This window comes from Lycium ferocissimum, chromosome 11, assembly GCF_029784015.1.
Source record: "Lycium ferocissimum isolate CSIRO_LF1 chromosome 11, AGI_CSIRO_Lferr_CH_V1, whole genome shotgun sequence".
NCBI classification, from domain to species: domain Eukaryota; kingdom Viridiplantae; phylum Streptophyta; class Magnoliopsida; order Solanales; family Solanaceae; genus Lycium; species Lycium ferocissimum.
Window position 1 is genome coordinate 24,017,829 of NC_081352.1, and position 22,220 is coordinate 24,040,048.

At 32.8% G+C, this 22,220-nt stretch overlaps 2 protein-coding genes across 2 annotated transcripts; both read right to left on the reverse strand.

The window, feature by feature from the left end:
- Positions 1-5,118: 5,118 nt before the first annotated feature.
- LOC132037558 (homeobox-leucine zipper protein ATHB-40-like) lies at positions 5,119-7,055 on the reverse strand. The gene is made up of 3 exons (XM_059428088.1): positions 6,837-7,055; positions 6,116-6,432; positions 5,119-5,514 (listed from the first exon to the last, which is right to left on the reverse strand). Exons 1-3 carry the CDS (start codon positions 6,937-6,939, stop codon positions 5,296-5,298), a joined length of 639 nt encoding a protein of 212 aa, XP_059284071.1. The 5' UTR covers positions 6,940-7,055; the 3' UTR covers positions 5,119-5,295.
- Positions 7,056-14,825: 7,770 nt separating this feature from the next.
- On the reverse strand, positions 14,826-17,384 carry LOC132037559 (homeobox-leucine zipper protein ATHB-40-like). The gene is made up of 3 exons (XM_059428089.1): positions 16,931-17,384; positions 15,965-16,284; positions 14,826-15,227 (listed from the first exon to the last, which is right to left on the reverse strand). The coding sequence occupies exons 1-3, from the start codon at positions 17,022-17,024 to the stop codon at positions 15,009-15,011; spliced, it is 633 nt and encodes a 210-aa protein (XP_059284072.1). The 5' UTR covers positions 17,025-17,384; the 3' UTR covers positions 14,826-15,008.
- Positions 17,385-22,220: the final 4,836 nt, after the last annotated feature.

A 22,220-nucleotide genomic window follows, 5' to 3' on the forward strand; every position in this document is an offset into this window, starting at 1 on the left:
AGTTACTAGCAGTTTTGCTCAAAATTCTAATTTCCCATTCCTTCTATACTCCCCCGACATATTCCTTGTATGTTTTCTTAACACTTAGGACCCGTTTGGCCATGAAATTTTTTCACTTTTTTCCAGAATCAGCGTTTGGCCATGAAAATTCCAATTACAACTTGAAGTTGAAGTTGTATTTGGAATTTGGAAAACACCTAAAAACCTGTTTTCACTTTCAATACATTCAAACAACCAAATATTCTTTGCAAAAATTATAATCAAACACAACTCCATCTTCAACTCCAACTTCAAAATTCCAAATAAAATGAAAAATATTTGATTTTCATGGCCAAACGCCTACTTAATATACTCTCTCCATTTCATTTCATATAGAATGTATGACTAGAGAAATTGTACATGTTCATTCGACTTACAAATTATCTTAGTACAGTGGAATAAAAAAATTACCAAAGTAGTTATTAGTTTAAGATTTGAATACTAATCACTGAAAGTTGTGAGAAAGTTGTACTCTACAATTATTGTAGTTGAATAGTATCAAACATTTTGGAACTTCTCATTATAGAAAGATATATTGAAACAGGAGTATCATTGTGCCAAATATTACATTTATGTTCAGGGAACTCTTTCCAAGACAGAATCTAAGAGCCTTATAAATAAATAATTTGATTTGAAGAAATTACAACAACAACAGCAATCACGCTTGATCCCAAACCCAAATTAGTTGGGCCGGCTAAATAAATCCTCAATAATCATGTAGAAATAGCACCCCGGCAACTATTCGATCTTGTCTTATAAAAATGTCATGGAATTTCAAATTACACATGTGAAACACAATTATTTTCCTGAAAAATATTTACCAAAAGCGACTTTTCAAGAAAAACATTTTCCTTCGAACACACCCTTAGTGAAGTTGAAATTGCCAAGTTTACAACAACTTACCCAGTATATTTTCCTCTACCGGCTCGAATGACATATAACAAGGGAGTTAGAAAAATACAATGCAAAATTAAAAAGGCCTAGCAAGTAAGACATAACCGCAATAGAGAAAACAACATAACATCTAGAGCAAAATAAAGTGATAACTGAAGCACAAGAAACAAACTATAGTAGTAGAAATCCAAAGCCATAAACTACGTGAATACTACTAATACTACCTACCAAGCCTATCCCACAGGAGAGTGAGAAAATGCTCAACTACCTTATGACCTTCTACCCTAATCTGCAACCTCCATATTTTCATATTTAAGGTCATGTCCTCGGTAACCTAAATCAGCGTCATCTCCTCTCTAATCACCTTTCCCCAATATTTTTTCGGGCCTACCTCTACCCCTCTTCAAACTCATCACTGCCAATCTCTCACACCTCCTCACCGGGGCTTCCGCGCTTCTCCTTTTCACACGTCCGAACCATCTCAGCCTCGTCTTCTTATCCACCGCAGATACCATGTCCTGTAGTTGCCAAGTTTATTACGCAAATTCAGAATTGTAGATGTCATTCTAATTAGTTGCTGTGTTGGGTTTCACATCAGCAAGTCGTTGTAGTACAGTGGTGAGTATTCCCTCCTGTCACGCGGGTGACCAGGCCGGGTTCGATCACCGGAACGGCGCATATATCTCTCTTTTAGGACCTGAGTGAAACAATTGCTGTGCTATATTTTCTCTTGGATGTCTCTTTTCTTTTGCCAGTGTAACATGTTTAATTATTGTACAAATTACCTCAATCTTCTGAACAAAAAATTAAAGCATTTTTTTTGGTAAATTACTCCTGTCTACTAACCATGATAATGTCTTTGAAAACAAAACTTATAAAATTACCATGTTTTCCTCCAAGTTGTAAGTAAGAGGTGTACATCACTTGTTTGATACAAAAGGAGAACCTTTTAGTACATTTTAATAAAATAAAGAGAATATCAACGTGTAAATTAGTCGCATATGATCATGCTTTAATAGTTCATTTGGTCCAAAAAAATGAGAACACTCTTAAATTCCTTTCCTATCATATGAAGTATATGCATCCGCTATCCGGCCAATGCAACTCTATACATTCACTACTAGCAAAGTAGGAATTACCGATGGACAAATTCCGTAGCTAAACAGCATAATACCTCACTAATCCTATTTAGTGACGATTAGTGATGGATTATCATAAAATTATGTTAGCTACGACCAATTTAGTGACGGCTTAGCATGACAAACTTCGCACCTAATTCCAGTTTTTTTTGTAGCGAATTACATATCACGAGCTTCATCGCTTGCCATATCATGAGCAATAATGAAACCAGAAGAAAATATGGAAGTAGGGGTAATATTGTCAATCATAAAGGAGGTTAGTATAATGAAACAAAACCTCAATTAAGATCTCTGGAATTATCCCTTAAACTAAAGAATGTAATTGAAATCAGAAGAGAAGCAAAATTCAACAATAAATTATAGGGGATAAATTTTCTAAGGATCCATATTTAATTTTTAACCCTATTGAGAAATGTTGTACAATAAAAAACTTGCGCCAGAATTTATCCTTGGGGATTAGTGATTTTGTTTATATGTTCCATTAGGCTTGCAATCAGAAAAGATTGAAGCGAAAAAGTGTGTTGCTTTCAAAACTTGCACTTTCGGTCTGAACAATATGAGAGAAAGGATTCTCAATGTCCACAAGCACAACGTTCTTATCCCTTCCACATAGTTTAGGAAAGCGACAAAGGAGCACAAAATTGTTGAAAAAGATAAAGTGAGTCTGTTGATTTTTTAAGATTCGGGTTAAGTAATACCATTTAACATTATCGGAATTGGTATTAGAAAGTATCCTACAAAATAATGGGTAATTTGCAGAGGTTGAAATTTACAATTCGCGGAGGTTTTAGCCTCCTCTAACAACTAGTGAAGGCTAAAAACTCCGGAATTGCAACTTTCAACTTCCACATATTACCCATTTTTTTGAAGTGATTATACATCAAATTTGGAGTTGCTTTGGATCAATTTTGAAGCAAAAACATGGTGATGAATTTCACACAACAAATTATGGCGGCCCATCGAGATTTTATGACCTATTTTAGGAATTTGTCAGGATTTGTAGACAAGAAAATCTTTGTTATCAATTTGAAATTCGCTAGATTTGTGGCCAAGTTCTGAAGAATTCCGATGATTCGTCAGAACTTGACTAGAGATGCTAGTGATTATTATAAGGCAAGTTCTACATGTAAATTTAAACCTCTGGCTATTCGTTAAAATATAGCTATATGATACCTGTCGTGATTTTTTTTTTTTTAATGAAATGATAATTGAAATGGTGACAACAAAAAATCTTATTAGCGCAAATCACCAGTTCACAAAAGGTTGGGAACTGGTTTCCCGAGTTCTACTAAGAGACGGATCCAGGATTTTAATTCTATAGGTTCAATCTTAAGATTTTAGTACTGAACTCATTATATTTTTAAAGTTATGGGTTCATATCTTTTTTTTTTTTTTTTAAATTTAATGCCACTAAGCAGAACTTACTGGGTGTTATTTTATTGAACTAAATAATAAGTACTTACAAAGCCAAAAGAAAAACAGAAAACGTAAAGTACACCAAAAGAAATGAGAAGTCACCTTCCTAATCTTCACTTTCCTAATCTTCTTCTACGCCGACAACTCCAAACCCACTTTCTCTCGCCGGTGAGAGGGTTCATATCTACTATATATTACAATTTCAATAATTTTTTACACATAAATTTATGCTCCGCGTCAAAAGTTAGATACCTCCCTGGTTCTACTATATAGGACCAATTAAATAGTGATAAATTGTTAAGGCAATAAAGTAGTCGTAGCAAGTAGCAACACAATGTTGAAAATAGTACACTTAAATGTTTAACTGTCTAGATTCACGTGTCTTTTAGTTATCCTAGGTGCATGATCTTTTTTACTCCCTTTGTTTCAATTTATGTGAACCTTTTTGGAGTATGAAGGTCAAACTTTATAACTTTGATCGTGAATTTTGACATAGATTTTTCAATGCTGTAAAAATAAAATTTATATATTTAGAAACTACATAAAAAGTATTATAATTCATGATAATTTACAATTCAAATAATTTAGAAAAAATGTAAAAAAAACGTGGTCAAAGAGCACCTCGTAGGCTCCCCAAATAGTAAAAGGTTCACATAAATTGAAACAAAGGGAGTATGAATTATCTAGGTGACTTTTATGTTATCAATGTTGTTAGGTTTAAGTGTGTGTGAAAGCGTTTAATAGGTTGTGAGTCTAGAAAACTATATTGGCACCTTTATGAGCCCCCTCTGTAATGTTATTTTTGTAAGAGTAAGAGTTCTTAAGAATGATATGATTGAGCTTAATATCTATCTCCTTTTTCCATCCTCTTTATGCCTATGATATTATCAAGGGCCCGCCTTATATTTCTAACAAGTGGTATCAGAGCATTGGTTCATCTCTCACCGAAAGGTGTAAAGGTGAAGATTTTGGCAATCTCCATTGAAGGCGTGTCTCCGGGTTTGAGGACCTGCTGAAAAGGCCGGCTATTTGCAAAAGAAGAGTGAATTCTCCGAGTTTGTGGAGAGAAGAATAACCCGTCAGAAGATGTAAGTCTTGAAGGACTTTACAAGCTAGGAATAAATAGTAGACAAGAAAAGTCTCTCGTGAGTGTGTGTTTGCTATAGCCAAAAGTTAGAAGGTGATGGAGAATGAATTGCCTATATTATGAATGTGTATACAAAGAGGATGCTGAAAATGAAGTTGAAACGGTCAAGAAAGATTGAAGAATATGAAAAGACATTTAAGTTTAAGGGGGAATGTTGACAATAGTACATTTAAATGTTTAACTGTCTAGATTCACATGTCTTTTAGTTATCCTAGGTGCATGATCTTTTATAGTATTATCTAAGCGGCTTTTATATTATCAATAATGTTAGGTTCAAGTGTATGTGAAAGTGTTTATTAATAGGTGTGAGTCTAAAAGACTATACTGGCACCTATATAAGCCCCATTGTAATGTTATTTTGTAAGAGAGTGTGGTTCTTAATTAAGATCGATATGATTGAGCATATCTGTCTCCCATTTCCATCCTCTTTGTGCCTTATGATATTATTAAGAGCCTTCTCTATATTTCCAACACACAAGACACTTAGTCAAAACATAATTATAGTAAATTAATACAATATAGTAATAGCCAGAAAGCAAAGGCAAAAGAAAGATGTACGTACATAGGACATAGGTGCATGGGTTACTAACTGCAGTTCTACATGCTGGAGCTTATCTAATTAGAACTTAATCTCAGATCACTTATATAATCCCGTTCTAATTATCCCAGAGAGTTAATATAACTGTTTTGATCATCAGGAATGAAGAACACATTATTATCCATTAATATTTCCTCTATTATTCCAAACTCCCCAAGAAAATGTGGCTGCTCCATTGAGTATGATGAAGTACTAATTGGGCTATTATTGCAATTACGCTCCAATAATAGCCTTTGTATCTTCTTTTCTGCTTCAGATAACTGCTCCTTCATCTTTAACACCTGCATGGATAATTTATATTTAAGGACTCAGCTGACTTCACCAAAAGAATCAAGATAGAAGGACACCCCATCATATACAAAAAATGTACTTGATGTTCCCTTATATATGCTTGGAAATGGGAATTCTAGCATCAAACGACGTGAAATTGATGAGATCCTTTAATCTAGCTTAACTAGAGAGGTTTTGAGTTCGAGTTTTGAAATTGAGAAACCCCCAATAAAAATGGATACGTATTGAATACCAAAGTTGTAAAAGATCATTAATAGTTTTCTAGTTGTAATTTCTATGTTTTCCTTCTGTTCCAATTTTTGCGGTGCACTTTATTTTTTAAAGAATGATACTTTTTGTATTTAGAAATAGCTTAACTTTAAACTTCTCATCCAAACTTAATGAGATGATTTACAGTCAATATGCTTGCTAAATTAGAATGGACGGAGTATATATCTATGTGGTTCGAACTCTCTAAAAATGTTGTCATACCCTTATTAGATCCTCAAAATATGCACGACACACGTTCGTCCACATTTATTAAAAGTCCACGCGACATAGGTGTAAATAATTGACAGAGACAAAACACACACATGCCCATAGACGACATACCTCAGTTTCAAGACAATTTTTCTGAACGATCATAGTCTCATGCTCAGCCTTTAACTTGAAATATTCATCCTCGAGTTTCTTTTTCTTCCATCTAGCCCTCCTGTTCTGGAACCAAACCGCGACTTGTTGTGGATCAAGACCAAGCTCAGAAGCAAGCTTGTCCTTCCCCCCCGTCTCGAGTTTCTGCTCGTTTCCAAAACTCCGTTCAAGAAGATTAACTTGTTCTTCACTAAGCTTCCTCTTCCTCACTACTCCACTAGTGTTGCTGCTCACTTCACCTTTGTTCTTCTTTCGTCTCCACCGCGGTTTCACCTCTCCTGAAAGACATACCAAAAAACATCATACTTAATGTATATTACGAAATTTATTTGTAATTACTAAATAAAAAATGATTTTTATATTGTTGTAGAACTTAAACTCTATAATAAAATAATAAAATGTGTTATGTTCCTTTTTAGCTGCTTAAACTTTTATAGATGATCATACAATTCAACATGATATATATCAGCATAGACAATAGTCCTAGATTTAAATCTCGCCACCACCTAAAAAGAATTTTTTTCCACATATTTAACCTATTATAAAAAACCAAGTTCACATGTGAAGGGTGACTTAAGCTTTTAGACGAGCTAAACACACGATTCTAGAAAAACTACAACCACCCCTTTGCGGCTTTGAGACTTGGTAAAGATAATATAATGATAAAAGTTTTCCTACTAACCTCGTTCTGGTACCAGTTGGGTGTAAATACCAGGATAGTACTGAGAGATCATAACCCTTTGATCATCAACCTGGTGATTCATGCTGCTTGATATGATATCCATTTTTTTTTCTTTCTGTTTGAAATGAAAGTGAAGTAATAATAAAGGAAAAAAGTATCAACGACTTATATATGGACTTAATTTAACTTGGAGAGAAGACTAAGGAGGTAGTCTTTGTTTTAAGACTTGGTGTGACTATTTATAAAGCTAGTTAGTCCTCTCGAATATACCTCCCATCTCTTTACAATATTCAGAAGCCATGTGCAATCGTTTGGAATATAGGGATATAATAGTCATATAATCTCACACGATTTGTTTGAGATTCATGCACATAGTTGGTTAGCAATGGATAGAGAAAAGGAAAAGTTATACATTTTGGCCACTAGTCAAAAAATTATTATATATAGCCGATATCTAAATATATAAAACATATATACTAGTTATGCATAAAATATGAATATTAAATGTATATATTTGTTAATATAACAAAAGTACTTTATACATTTTCCGCCTTTATTTTAGTGGACGGCTAAACAATGTTAAAAGCTCTGCAAAATATTTAGGGCATGTTTCTTTGTCTGATTTGGTGAAACGTGAACCTCTTTTAGGACTTAGTGATCCTATTTCTCAATTAGTTTAATTTATGTAAATTAACATTCACTAAACTGTAATTTAACCAATAACAATAAAATAGAATAACTATATATACTTTGATAAAGATTTTAAGAAATACAATATCATATCATTTAAAAGTTACTTTCTTCATCCCAATTTATGTGGCAGTGTTCAGATTTCAAAGTCAACGAGTTTTTCTTTGACTGCGATTTTTCATACGCCTTTTAAATATTTTAAATTCAAGGTTGTTTTATCATGACTTCTTCACTCTTGTTATTTCTCATTTTCACATTGCTTTGATATGCTTGTCCTTATCTGACTCTTTTGCCTTGTTTTCCCTTGTTTTCTTTTGAGCTGAGGGTCTTTCGAAAACAGTCTCCTTACCTTCCAAGGTTGGGGGTAAGGTCTGAGTACACTTTACCCTCCACAGACCGCGCATTGTGGGATTCCACTGGGTTGTTTGTTGTTGTTGTTTTAAATATTTTAAATTGTTAATATTGTTACTTATAGTAGTTTTATGTAGTTAGATAATATGTAAATTTTATGTCAAAAAGACTTAAAGATTTCACATCCTAATTCACCGTCAAAACTAAGAATTTCAATTCTCAAAATCTGAAGTTCCAAACTATAACACATAAATTAAGACAAAAGGAATAATAATTAATTACAAGTATTTTCATGTTCATAGTAACTATAAATAGATAACCTACTATACATTAAGAGCCCGTTTGGATTGGCTTATAGCTTAAAGTTGTTTGCAGCTTATAAGCTGAAAAAAATAAGTTGGGGTAATCCAACTTATTTTTTTTGGCTTATAACCGTTTTCACTTATAAGTCGCTTTAGATAAACTAAGTTAAATGGGTCCAATTATTTTTTTGAAAGCTTATTTTAAGACAAAATGATTTTGTTTAGCCACCCAAACACTCAAAAAAAAAAAATTTGCAACTTTATAAACCAACTTATAAGCCAATCCAAACGGGCTCTAAGTGACTTGTAAGTATACTTATTGTATAAAGTAAAAAGCATTTAACTTTATTAAAGTGTGGGCCAATAGTTGATCAGCATAAACTACGTACCTAGTCTTACCTAAGCCATTACATCATGTGTATGTTGATATAAAATCCCAATAGGAGATCTTTGGGACTATGGTCTATGGGACAGATCTATCAGCCCATATATTTAACTGTGCATTAACCTAAGAATAAGTTTAGAATTTATTGTTAAATATACATTATTAATATTTTGTGATGATAGAATAACGTAACTAAAGATGAAATAAATTAACATTAAATTATTTTTAAGTATTAAAAAGGAAAATTTGTTGGACGAAATTTGAGTGTGTGGGGCAATAGTTTAACTAGTTAATATCATCCATCCTTTCTCAAATAAAAAAGGAGCTCTAAAACCACAGATCCATGGAATATTTAGGGTCCGTCAACTATTAAATTTCATGAGCTAGTAAAGTTAATACGCCATCTAATAGGAAGGTTACTTTCCACATAGTTTTTTTTTGTCACCTTATGTCGACTTTGCAGGGGATGGCAAAGTTTTGACTGTACAAAGTTTTCTAAAGAGAGAAATTCGTTTTCAGAACCAAATATGGGAAAAAGATGTTACTACGCAGGACAAAATGAAAAAAAAAAAAAAATTAGGTGCCGTTTGAATATACGATTTCATATCTCGATTTCACGTTTTGATTTTAATTATGTATTGGTTTTATCACAGTTTGATTAAAACTTCAATTTCAAGTTAAAATTCTAATGTTAAATCTCAAATTCACCTCAAATGTAGAATTTCAACTTCAATTTTGTAATTTTAATTTTTTTAAAAAAATTTAAAATTTAGCAAATAATTCAGATTTTTGCAAAAGAAAAGATTAATCTTTGTTACAAAAGTAATTATCCGACTCTTATTTTGCCAATTCACTTTCCCTTTCATAAGATACACCCAAAAATCAGTTGGTGCTACTGCGACAAATCCATTATTAATCGTTAATTTAGGTAGGTTTGCTCGTTTGATAAAATTGTATAAGAGTTGGGAGAAATTTTGATAGTCACTACGAATTGTGGGTTTTCATGGTTACGAGAAAGTACAATATGATTTCAAATTTTTGTTTACAAAACTTATGACCAAATACAATTTCAACTTCAAATCAACTTTCACCCAAATTAATAGTTTCAAATCATGATTTCAAGTCACGTTCAAACAACTTCTTAAACAGAGTCACATTAATTATATATATGCTTCAAGTACAAAATGCGGTTTATGTAGGAAATAGCAAGTTCTTATATTATCCATCCACATAGGTTGGAATGGATACTCCATTTATAGCAGGGTTACTTTCCACATAGGTTTTTTGGTCACCTTGTGTGGATTTGGCAAGGGACGGCATTTCCTTCTAGAAGATTCAACATCTTGTCGGCACGTGGTTGATACCCCCACGCCACCCCACCCACGCACACTACAAACCCTCTTGTTTGAAGGAATACTTTTGAATCAATTGATGGTGTTATAAGAATAATAATTCCGGATAAGATATAGGATTATTTTATACCGTGTTTGATACTCTCTCCGGATAAAAAAGAGTCTACTTAGTCATTTGCATAACCCTTAAGAAACTACTCACTTCTAAACTATCCCTAATTAAATAGGCAGTGGGATTTGATCACATAACACTTAATAGGGGCAAATCTGGAAAGATAAGGTTAAGTAGGCGTTTGGACATGCGATGAAATTCCAAATCATCCAAAAAGGTATGATTTGGGATTCCAAATCATGATTTCAAATTTTTTAAATGTAAAAGTTGACCCATAAGTTTATATTTTGTAAAAAAAAGATCCATAAATTGGTATATATATTTACAATCATGTTTACCAACCATTTATATTAAATATTAAAAGATCTACAAGTTGGTAGCATATTTACAACAAATTTACTCTTACCAACCATGTGAGGGGATTATATTAAAGAATAGTTACACTACAATTCATGTTCAATTTTTCATTTTATTGAAGTAAAGTTTGATCGATTGATATTGTGTTTTTTAGAAATTCCTTCTAATAGTGTATTAATTTTGTTATGAACTATGACTTGCTCATTTGGTAAGATTGTATAAGAATTGGGAAATTTTTTATGGTTTTCATAACTTGTGGGGTTTTTATGTCTATTAGAAAAAATACAAAATCCAAATTGCATGTCCAAACATAATTTCATCTCGTGATTTCATCTCATAATTTCAAATCATGTCCAAACGGCTCCTAATTGTTTCTTGATTTAATAAGTGAACACTTTTTTTTACCCAAGAAAAAAAGGCCAAATGAACAATTTATTTGATCCTGAGGAAGTAATAGGTATTGATTAGTTTTGAAATTATTTTATCCCACTATTTGCACTAAGATGGTCAGATTATTATCTCATATAAAAGGTAGAATAAAATAATCTCATAGAATATTCTTATTTATTCCTATCGTGTATAATATAAGTATCTTTTCACGCAGCAATAGTGTATGTCTGTATCAAGAAACATAATGGTTAACTCCTTTTCTCTTCTTTCCTCTTTTTTTGTCCTGTCAATTCTACCATATTTCTTTAAACAAGTAGCAAACTCATCCTTATCTTTTTCATTCGAATTAGGATTATGAGGAGAAAATTTCAGAATCTCCAGATTTTTGAGTTCATTTTTTTAAAAGTTGAATCTAGAAATATCCCAATCATTAAGTGTGTTTGTTTTGTAGGTCAGATCCAGCCCATTAAGTGCATTTGTTTATTCTCTTTTAAAAGCTCTTAAATGGGTCTGAATAGATCTGAATGAATCAGATCCGTAACAAAGTCTTAACACAATTCAGACTCTAAAATATATCCGCCTCCATTTCCGCCAAATTTCACGCTTTCTCTTCTTCTGTACAAAAAAAATTCACGTCTCCCTCTGCCTCTCCAACTATCAATCAATGACCAAATCTTTTTCTTCTTAAACTGGTATTATTCTAAAATCTTTACAGAGTCGATCAAATTGTTTGGTTGATGTGGATTCGACTGTCATAATGGGACTGTACTAAAAAAAATCGTCCCACATGACGGCAATATTTTCCTCATCTATTTTGCTTATTATTAATTTTGTTTCTTTGTTTCTTTTTGGATGAGGTTTATAGGACAAAACGCTAAAGTATGATATAATTTATAAAAGTTACAGTATTCTTTTTCAGTAATCACTTTGATAGACAATTATTATAAAGTAATATTATATTCCAAGTTTAAGTTATGATAATCTTTTTGCTAGTATATATGATAGAATTTGGTCATTCGACAAGTTTGATAAGATTGATATTTCGTGTAATAGTGTTGTTAAAATATCAAATAGTCATAATTTCTATCAGAAAATAAATTCATTTAGCTGAAATGAGATCTTTTAATATATTTTATTGATATAAAGTTTAATTCTTAATTTTATTTTAATTTTACATTGATTATGTTTAAAAAGATAAATTATGCATATTCAGATATTGAAAACAAACAGTCTTAACCATTCAGTGTTCAGAGGTAGAGGCAACATCTTAATATTCAGATGTGTATTCAGATTCAGACGTCTTAATCTTAACGGAAACAAATGAAGTCTTAGTCTATCAAGAAGGTATTTTATGTCTTTTTCCAAATTTATCCTTAACACATTCTTAATTCAATGAATAAATTTAATGCTTGTTATAGTTTTAAAGCCCTTTTAATTAAAGTTATTTTCGTCAATACACCTCTTAATTTTTAGGAGTAAGTGAATTCGTTAATTCATGTGTCCAAATCTAAAACCTCAATAGTTTTGGACCGGAGGGAGTAATTATGACTGAGGTGAAGCTAGATAATACATGCAGGGGCATAGCAGATACTACATGGTTGTCTTAGTTTTGGGAGAATTCTAGACAATCTATCATTTAACACCTTAGAAATCAGCTTTTGGGAGACATTACTAAGACTAATTGGTCAAAAGTCTGAAAAAAAATAAAAGTTGGGGTGCTTCAGTTTTAGGAATCAAAACTGAACAAGCAGATGTAAAAAAATTAGGCATTTATTCACCATAAAAAACAACCCTGACCATCTCCATTATATCATTACCAATGATATTCCAGGATTTTTGAAAATACATACTATTAAAACCATCATGACCTGCAGAGTTATTATGATTGATATCAAAAATAGCATTTTTTAACTTCTTTGATAGAAGGTTTATCAAGTATCAGAATTAGTACCAAGACAAGGTAAACAGTTAAGGATACCGGCATTAAAGGAGATGTTTTCTTTGGAGAACAAGTCCTGATAGAACTTCAGAGCAGCATCAGCAATGTGTTTATTTCCTTCTTTCCATTGTTCATTGCATATATTCTGTTGATATTGAGGAATTTCCTTCTGCCCGTGACCATATTGTGAAAATATCTGATATTTTCATCTCCCTCCAGATGCCATTTGAGATTGGCTTTTTGCTTTCAAAATGCATCCTCCATTTTGTGGGGAAAAATCAGTTCTGCTTGTGCTTGGTTGAGATACATTCCATCTTTTTGATCTAAAGTATTCATGTATTGAGTTTCCAACTGGTTCACCTTGGTTTCCTTAGTATTTTCAAAAATATCCCCAATCTTGACCATTCACTAACGGCTCTACTGGTTCTTCTCATTTTCTAGTGAACTTTCCAGAAAATGTTGCATGTAATCTCCACATCCCATTGTTATGTTAGCTAATCATATTTAGCGACGGATTATCATAAAATTTTGTTAGCTACAAGCAATTTTGCGATGAATTAGCGGTAAAGTCCATAGCTACTTTCAATTTTTTTGTAGTGATTTCAACATTTGCATTCTTCTCTTTAGCATGAGTTTCTGCCCATCTCTCACTACTAGAAACATAAGTTTTTCCCACTGATATTCAGTGAAAAGTTTGTCTTTATAATATACGATTTCCCACCTCATTCCCACCGAACCAGTTCAATGGGAAAACACATGGCAGGAAATAGGTTCCCATGGAACACTGGAAAACTTCCTAATTTTTTAGTGTGAAAACACTACTATTTAATTTTTTTCCCCACCGATATTCAGGGGTAATAGCCACTAAACATATTTCAGCGGGAAATACCAATGGGAAAATAGTATTTTTTTTAAGTAGTGCCTTCTCCTTGCGCAAGAAAGTTCTGGAAAGTTCGATAAAACAAAATCAAATAGAACTGAATCTACAATTACAGGAAACTTATGGAGCGATAATGAAATCCGAGGCAAAAATAGAAGTTGGAGAAATATCGTAAATCATAGTGAAGGTTAGTATTACGAAACGAAACCTCAACGAAGATGTCTAAAATTATCCGTTAAACTAAAGAAAGTAGCATAATTCATAAGAGAAGTAAAATTCAACAATACATTATACGGGATAACATTCCTAAGGATCAATATTTTAATTCTTAACCCAATTAGAAAAATTGAGCAATAACAAATTAAAAAAAAAAAAATTCCGCCAGAATTTATCATCCTGAATTCTTGATTTTGATTTTCTTTGCACGTTTCTTGGCTTGCAATTGTCATGAAAAAGATTGAAGCGAATAAGTGTTTTACTTTCGAAACTTCCACTTTCGGCCCGACAGTATGAGAGAAAGCATTGTCAATGTCATCACAATTGCAACCTTCTTATCCCTTCCACATAGTTTAGGAAAGTGACAACGGCGACACACAAATTTTTTGAAAAAGATAAAGTGAGTCTGTTGAGTTTTTAAGATTCGGGTTTAATATAAGCATTGAAAATTATTGAAATTGGTAGTAGAAAATCATATGAGTATCAAATTTGGAGTTATTTGGATCAATTTTGAAGTAAAAATATATTGCTGAAATTTTTAAACAACAAATTATGGTGGCCCATTGGAATTTGATGGCTAATTCTAGCAATCTGACATGATTTGTGGACATAATTCTGGCTATTCTTTAGGATATGACGACAAAATCAGGTGATTCTTTAGAACTTGTGACAAGACAGATTTTGTCATCAATTTGATATTCTCTAGGATTTGTGGCAAAAAATGCTAGTGATTATTATTATAATAAGGCAAGTTCCGCCCGTTAATTTAAAATCTTGGCGATTCGCCACAACTTAGCTATATGCTACTAGTCGCAAATCTATTCTTACAATTTTTTAACGAAATCAAAACCTAAATGATGACACCAAATCTGATCTTATTTGTCCGAATCATTCGTTCATAAAAGTTTGGGAACTAGTTCACCGAGTTCTACTACTACAGCCTAGAGAGGACCAATTAAAGAGTGATAAATTGTTAAGGCAATAAAGTAGTCGTTAGCAACACAAGACCCTTGACAAAACATAATTATACATTACTATACAATAGTAATAACCGGAAAGCAAAGGCAAAAGAAAGATGCACATATACATTAGGTGCGTGGGTTACTATATATCTACAATTCTACATGAGGGAGCTTATCTAATTAGAACTTAATCACAGATCAGAACATATATATGTAAGTTATATAATAAGTCCATTCTAATAGTCCCAGAGAGTTATATAAGTGGTATGATCATCAGCAACGAAGAACACATTATCCATTAATTGTCCCTCCATTCCAAACTCCCCAAGATTAAAAGGTGGCTGCTCCATAGAGAATGATGAAGTACTAATTGGGCTATTATTGCAATTACGCTCCAATAACAGCCTTTGTATCTCCTTTTCTGCTTCAGATAACCGCTCCTTCATCTTCAACACCTGTATTGGAAATTTATATTTAAGGGCTCAAAGTAACTGACTTTACTACATTAACCTATGAGTCAGGAAATAATAATGAAAAATCACAAGATAGGACACCCATCATATACGTATTACTATTATTTTGTTAAATATACAAAAAATGAACGTCATGTTCCCCTATTCTTGGAAACGCAAATTCTATCACCGCGCGAAGGGTGTGGGATTGATGAGATCCCTCAGCTCAGCTTAATCAGAGAGATGTCATATTCGAACCTTTGTGAATGTAGATTGTAGAAACCCCCGACAATAATGGATAAATATTGAATAGCAGATAGTTACTAATATAAGAAATACTAATGGAATTCTAGTTGTGTGCTGTCTATGTACTTTCTCTATCCCAATTTATATAATTTAACTTTAAATTTTTATTTCACGCTTAGTGAGATGATTTATAGCGATACAAATATTTATGATCGTTTTTTTGTTTCACCCCACCCCACCCCATCAGGAGGATCAATAGTGTTCCCCCTTACCCTCTGGTGCGACTTGAACCTTCAACATACCAGCTTATGGAGGAGATGCTCGACCACTAAAGCTAGCCTCACTTGTCGACTGTATTAGACCACAAGTTCTACAATTTTTTTTTAAAAAAATTTCGTGGCCAGTCAAAATACATGATAAATTAGGACGAAGGGATAAATATATATATATATATATATATAGTAGGGAGAGCTGGGAGACCCATATCGACGTACCTCAGTTTCAAGACGAAATTGTTCAACGATCGCACTTTCATTTTCAGACTTCAACTTGGAATATTCCTCTTCCAGTTTCTTGTTCTTCCATCTAGCCCTCCTATTCTGGAACCAAACAGAAACTTGTTGAGGATCAAGGCCAAGCTCAGAAGCAAGCCTATATTTCCTCTCAGTCTCCAGTTTGGGCTCGTCCACGAAGCTCCGTTCAAGAAGATTAACTTGTTCTTCACTAAGCTTCCTCTTCCTCACTACTCCATTATTAGTACTGCTGCTCCCTTCACCTTTGTTCTTTTTTCGTCTCCGGCGCGGTTTCTCTTCGCCTAAAAGGCATATCAGAAAGTATCTGGCTCAGAAGCGGATCCAGAATTTGAAGTTTATCGTGAGCTTTTAAACGACCTCAAGTCAATAAACATATAACATAATAATTGAGTTTACAATCAACTTGATATTTAGTGGATTTCTTAATACATATATATGTCAGATCTGAGCAAAAGCTATTGGTTCCCATGAACGTGTACATTATACTCTAGATCCACCACTGATCATACTTAATGTTTATCCTGAGATTTATCTGTAATTACTACTAATAATAAACCTGATCGCGTAAATATCTTTTTATATTATTTATATTGTTAGTGTGTAGAACTTAAACTATATATATAATTAAATAATTAAAAGTATGTTACTATTAGTTGCTCAAACTTTTAAATAAGATGGTCACACGTGATATCTGCACAGACAATAATCCTGGGTTTAAATCTTGCTGCATCCACCTAAGAAGAAAAAAAAAGAAAGAAGCATTTTCATGTTTGTTTGAACTATTATAGAAAACCAAGTTTACACGCAAAGAATAATAAGATAATTAAATAATAAAAATATACTCTCACAAGATTCAACATAAACTACAAGAACTTTGTGGCTTTGAGACTTGGTACACTATACAAGGACAAAAATTGGTGTGCTAACCTTGTTGGGGTAAGAATTGGGTGTTAATATCAGGATAGTACTGAGAGATCACTACCATTTGATCATCAACCTGGTGAGTCATGCTGTTTGACATAATATATCTTTTTTTCTTTTCTATATTTTTTCTTTCTTTCTTTCTATGTGGCTCTCTTGTTATAGCTATTGCTTGCTGATGTTGAAATGAAAGTGGTTAGATAGTGAAGCAAAGGGAGGAAGTGTATGTAGACTTATAAGAAGGAAGTGCTTATTTTTAAGACTTGGGATATTACTTGGTGTGACTATTTATAAAGCTAGCCCACTCGAATATACCTCCCTTCTCTTTACAATATTCAGATTCCATGTGCAATTGTTTGGAATTTACACTCGAGGGATAATTTTTGTTTAATTAGGTATAAGGAATACAATAGTCATATAATTGAACCCGATTTGTTTGAGATTCAGGCGTAGCTGGTACTTGTTTATTAGGGGTCAAGCTATCGCTTCGATTACGGGTTCGGTCTAGTCCAAACCTTGTATTTGTTGTAAAAAAATTACTGAAGATGTACCAATTATTAACTTAGAATCCAATATGTTTAACGGACTAAAATTTCTGAATTCATAAATTCCAAATCCTGATTTTGCTTCCGTTGATTATTTGGTGAGGGAATGGAAAATGGATTGGAAAAATTCAGGGCAGGGCTTCTTTGTCCGATTTGATAAAACGTGAACCTATTTAATTAGGAATTAATGATCCTATTTCAGATTAGTTTAATTTATGTATATTAACATTCACTAAACTGTAATTTAACCAATAATAATATTTCAGTTTGACCAAAAAATAAAATTTAACCAATAATAATTAAATAGTATAAGAAAATATTTTGATAGAAATTACTCCCTCCGGTTCAAAAAGAGTACGTAGTGTCCACTTAGTCTTTATTTTTGGTTCAAAAAGAGGACTTAGTGTGCACTTAGTCTTTAGTTTTTGGTTCAAAAAGAGTGTTCACTTACCAAATCAAGAAATAATTAATCTTATTTTTTCAAATTTGCCTTATTAAGTGTTAAGTGACCAAATCCCAATACCTCTTTAATTAGGGGTACTTTAGTCAAATTACATATTTTTGACTACAAGTTAGTATTTTCTTAAGGGCCGTGAAAATGTCTAAAGATACACTCTTTTTAAACCGGAGGGAGTAGCATTTAGAAATTACTAATTATAAGTAATGTTTCATAGTAAGTATATGTATAAATAACCTACTATATATGTAAATAAGTGACTTGTCATATTGAAATGTAATAAATAAAATTATACTTATTTAGAGTAAAAATCATTTAAACTTTATTAAAAGCGGGCACAATTAGTTGATCAGCATGACATAAGGAGTCTTACCTAAGCAATTACATCATGTATATATACATGATACAATTGTAGTAGTACTACTATATGGGAGATCTTTGATACAATTGTAGTAGGCTAGTAGTACTACTATATGGGAGATCTTTGCTGACCGTGGGACAGATCATCAGCCAATGTGTTTGACCGCGCATAAAATTTAAAAAAGAATAAAAGAGTTTTAGAACTTATATAGTAGTATATTGAACTTATTCCATTTTTATGAATAAAAGTTTTGATGAATTCAAGTTTAAATTTTTTATTGTTGATTTTAGTTATTATATTTATTAAAATTTTAATAATTTATATATTTTTCTGCTTCAGTTTCCAAATGCTGGGTGTGTAGGAATAAGTACTTTCTCCCTCCGTCTCAATTTATGTGATATAGTTTGACTAGGCACGAAAAAAATGAAGACTACTAAAATGTGTGGTCTAAAACAAGTTATAGATATTTGTGTGCTTGTGAATCGTTTCATTAAGTGTAAAAAGGAAAGTTGCAAATTAAGTTATTTCTAAATATAGAAATGTATCATTTTTTTTTGACAAACTAAAAAAAAAAATATATCACATAAATTGGGACAGAAGGTATATATTATTTATCCGCCAGTGTGTTGGAATGAACAACAACAACAAAAAAAAAATATTAATAAGACGTTACTTTCCACATAGGTTATTTTGTCACCTTCTGCGGACTTCGCATGGGATGGCAAAGTTATGACTGTACAAAGGAGAGAAATTTGTTTTCAGAACCAAATACATGAAAAAGATGGCACCAAAGGCAAGATATAAAACAAAAAAATAAAAAATAAAAAACTCCTTAAGAGGTTTTTGGCACTATCACTTTCTTTCTTGTGATAAAAGAAAGATCATCATATAAAATAGACGAGATAAAAAGAAAAATACTATCACTTTCTTTGTTGTGACAGGACAATAGAAAGATCATCATATAAAATAGACGGTCAATTTACTAAATTAAAGAATGATAATATTAGTACTATTTTAAGGAAAATGACTAAAATGGGTTCTGATATTTGGGAGGTAATATTGAAATGGTCCATTAAATATATTATGAGCAATTTTATATTTTTAAGTTTATCAAAATGAGCCTTTTTGGTCTCGATATATCAAATATTTAACAAATTGATTTTTTTATAAAATTTAATAGGGTGTCAAAAAAAAAAAGATTTAATGTAAAATTATATTTGGAGATGTAGCATTTTGCATTTTATTTTTGGTCTAGTTCAGAAATTTGGTGTAGCTTTTTGAGGTACGGTTTCTATTATTCCCTCTCCCCCAATTTAAGTGTCTTACTTTTCTTTTTGATCTGTCCCGAAAATAGCGTCTCTTGCAATATTTAGTAAGTTCATAATTCAAACATCCTACGTGACAAGTTTATAACCACATGTGTATGGCCAATTTGCAGGATTGCCCTTCGCTAGAGGTGGTCTTTAATTTTTACCCCTCAAAATGGTGGTCTTTAAATTCTGCCTGTGCCCATGCAAATTTTGCCTTAAGGTCCAAATAGGCAGAATTTTGCAACTTCTGCCTCGCGAAAATTCTGCCTTGCAATTTTTTTTTTTACTGAGCTGGGGTTCGAACCCACAACCTCAAGGTGTTAGGCGAGAGGCAAAGCTTAAAGACCACCAATTTGAAGGGCAAAAATTAAAGACCACCCCAAATGAAGGGCCATCCGCGCAAAAAAAAGCATGTGTAACACCTCAGACCCTTAACTTAAGCTTTGACTATGATTTTAGACTTGGAAAATCAGATAGAGAATGTTGGGGTTGGAATTTTGCTACAGTTCAAAAAAGGGGGGGGGGGGGATTACGTCCAGAAGTTGCGGGCCATAACTTGAGATACGGACCGTAACTCGGTCCGTAATTATTGATTTGGTCACTGGTTTTGGACATGGAAAATTACGGTCTAGAATTACGGACCATAATTCGAATTACGGACCGTAATTTTTTACCGTAATTGAAGAGGTGTCTAGCTGGGCATTCTGTTTTGAGACATCAAATATTACTGTCCAAGAATTACTGACCGTAATTTGAATTACTAACCATAATTTGAATTACTGACTGTAATTCAGTCCGTAAAACTCAATACTAGAACCTATAAGTACCTGATTTCAGTTCTATTTTTTAATTTTACAAGTCCCTAAACGCTATAATGACCTGCTCTTCTCCTCCACCACTAAGAACACTAAGGTAAGTCCGTTCTAATCATCCCAAGTGAATTCTAACATATGTTCGTGAATATTAAGCATGAATTCAATGTTCCTAACCTAGGGTTTTCAAGAAAACCCATCTAAGGGTTCAAGACTTAGACTTTGGGGATTCTTCTCAATTTCAGACCAGTAGTTACAAATTTTGGAGCATATACAGGTATGCGAGGCTAACTATCTACGTTAGGGATATTCATGATTCTCCTTACGCCTCATTCTTCATACTTATCAGTAAGTTGACTTATAATACAGTTTAGCCCTAGTTTCTTGAATAGTTGTAGAACTGCTATCTCCTAGGGTTATAGTTTCATAATTCGTTCATGATTATCGTTTTGAACATCATGAACTTAGTACGTAATCATTATAGACTTGTGTATTAACATCACATAAGTCTCAGCCAGAGCGTAATCAGTTGTTGGCTTAAAGTTCCATAATCAGAAAATAGTTATCAGTCTATCAGTTATAGCTCAGTCTCAGTATCTTATTTTGCTTAATGTTGAACACCTGTATCTGTGTTTTTGGGCTCTATGCCACAATTTATGCATACGTACTGCTTGGGCTTGAGGCCACAGTTTTGTGCACATTATTTGGGCCCTAGGCCACAGTTTATATTTACAGTTATACAGGTGATTCTTCATTATTCGAACAACGAGTACTTCAGATTCTTACTTTCCTATTTAGTTCAGTTTTACAGTTATCAGTTTCAGTTTCAGATTCAGTACTTATATTTCTTTCTTTCAGTTACTTTACATACCAATACAATTCAAATGTGCTGATGTCCCTTTTATTGCTTGGGGGCCTGCATTATATAGGTTGACAATCCAGCTAACTAGGACTGCTCGTATCAGCTAATTGGTGAGGCCCAGTTCCTCCGGGGCGTTATCCTGCTTTTAATCTTTCTAGTTTTAGACAGTTATCTTTTCAGTATTCGTAGAGGCTTCATAGACATAGTTCAATCAGTCAGATATTAGCAGTCTCTTATGTATTAGCCTTGTTGGCTATTGATTCAGATGTTTCAGACTTAAACCAGTACTTTCGCATTTAATATATTTTCAGTCAGACTTTAGTAGATCAGCATGTGCTAGTCTTATTTCCTTGTTATTGCATGTTTTGATATCACATGTTGATTCAGCCAGCCTATGGGTTCGCTCGGTCACATACAGTTAGGCACCGAGTGCCGTGTTACGCCTAGGCCATGGTTCGGGCCGGCCGTGACAACATGACTCGAAGGACATTTTAATGCATCATACACATCTTTAAGTTAACTAGTCTCTACGTTCGTGCGATGCACGAATACCCCTCATCGATTGTTAAATTAATTAATTTACTTGCATGTGGTCATGTGGTCACCTAATATCTAAATTTTACATAGTTTGTTAGAGCCTTAAAAGATGAGTTCTCGGATTTTATAGGAGCTTTTAAAGCACTCTTTTATTTTCTCTATCGATAAGCTACTTGAAAAAATAATATTTAATGAATCAAATAATAATCAAATTAGTAGTTGGCTAGCAGATGATATACCAATTATTTCCTTATAGTTGTTGTCATTAAATAGTTGGTAGCAATTTAAAGTATATGAGTCTTAAATTATTTCTTGATAGCAAAAATCTCAGAACACATGACCCTATCTTCTGGGGTGTGTTAACGCAATTTGTTTTGGGGGTTTATGCTATATTATCTCAAAATACCTGTAA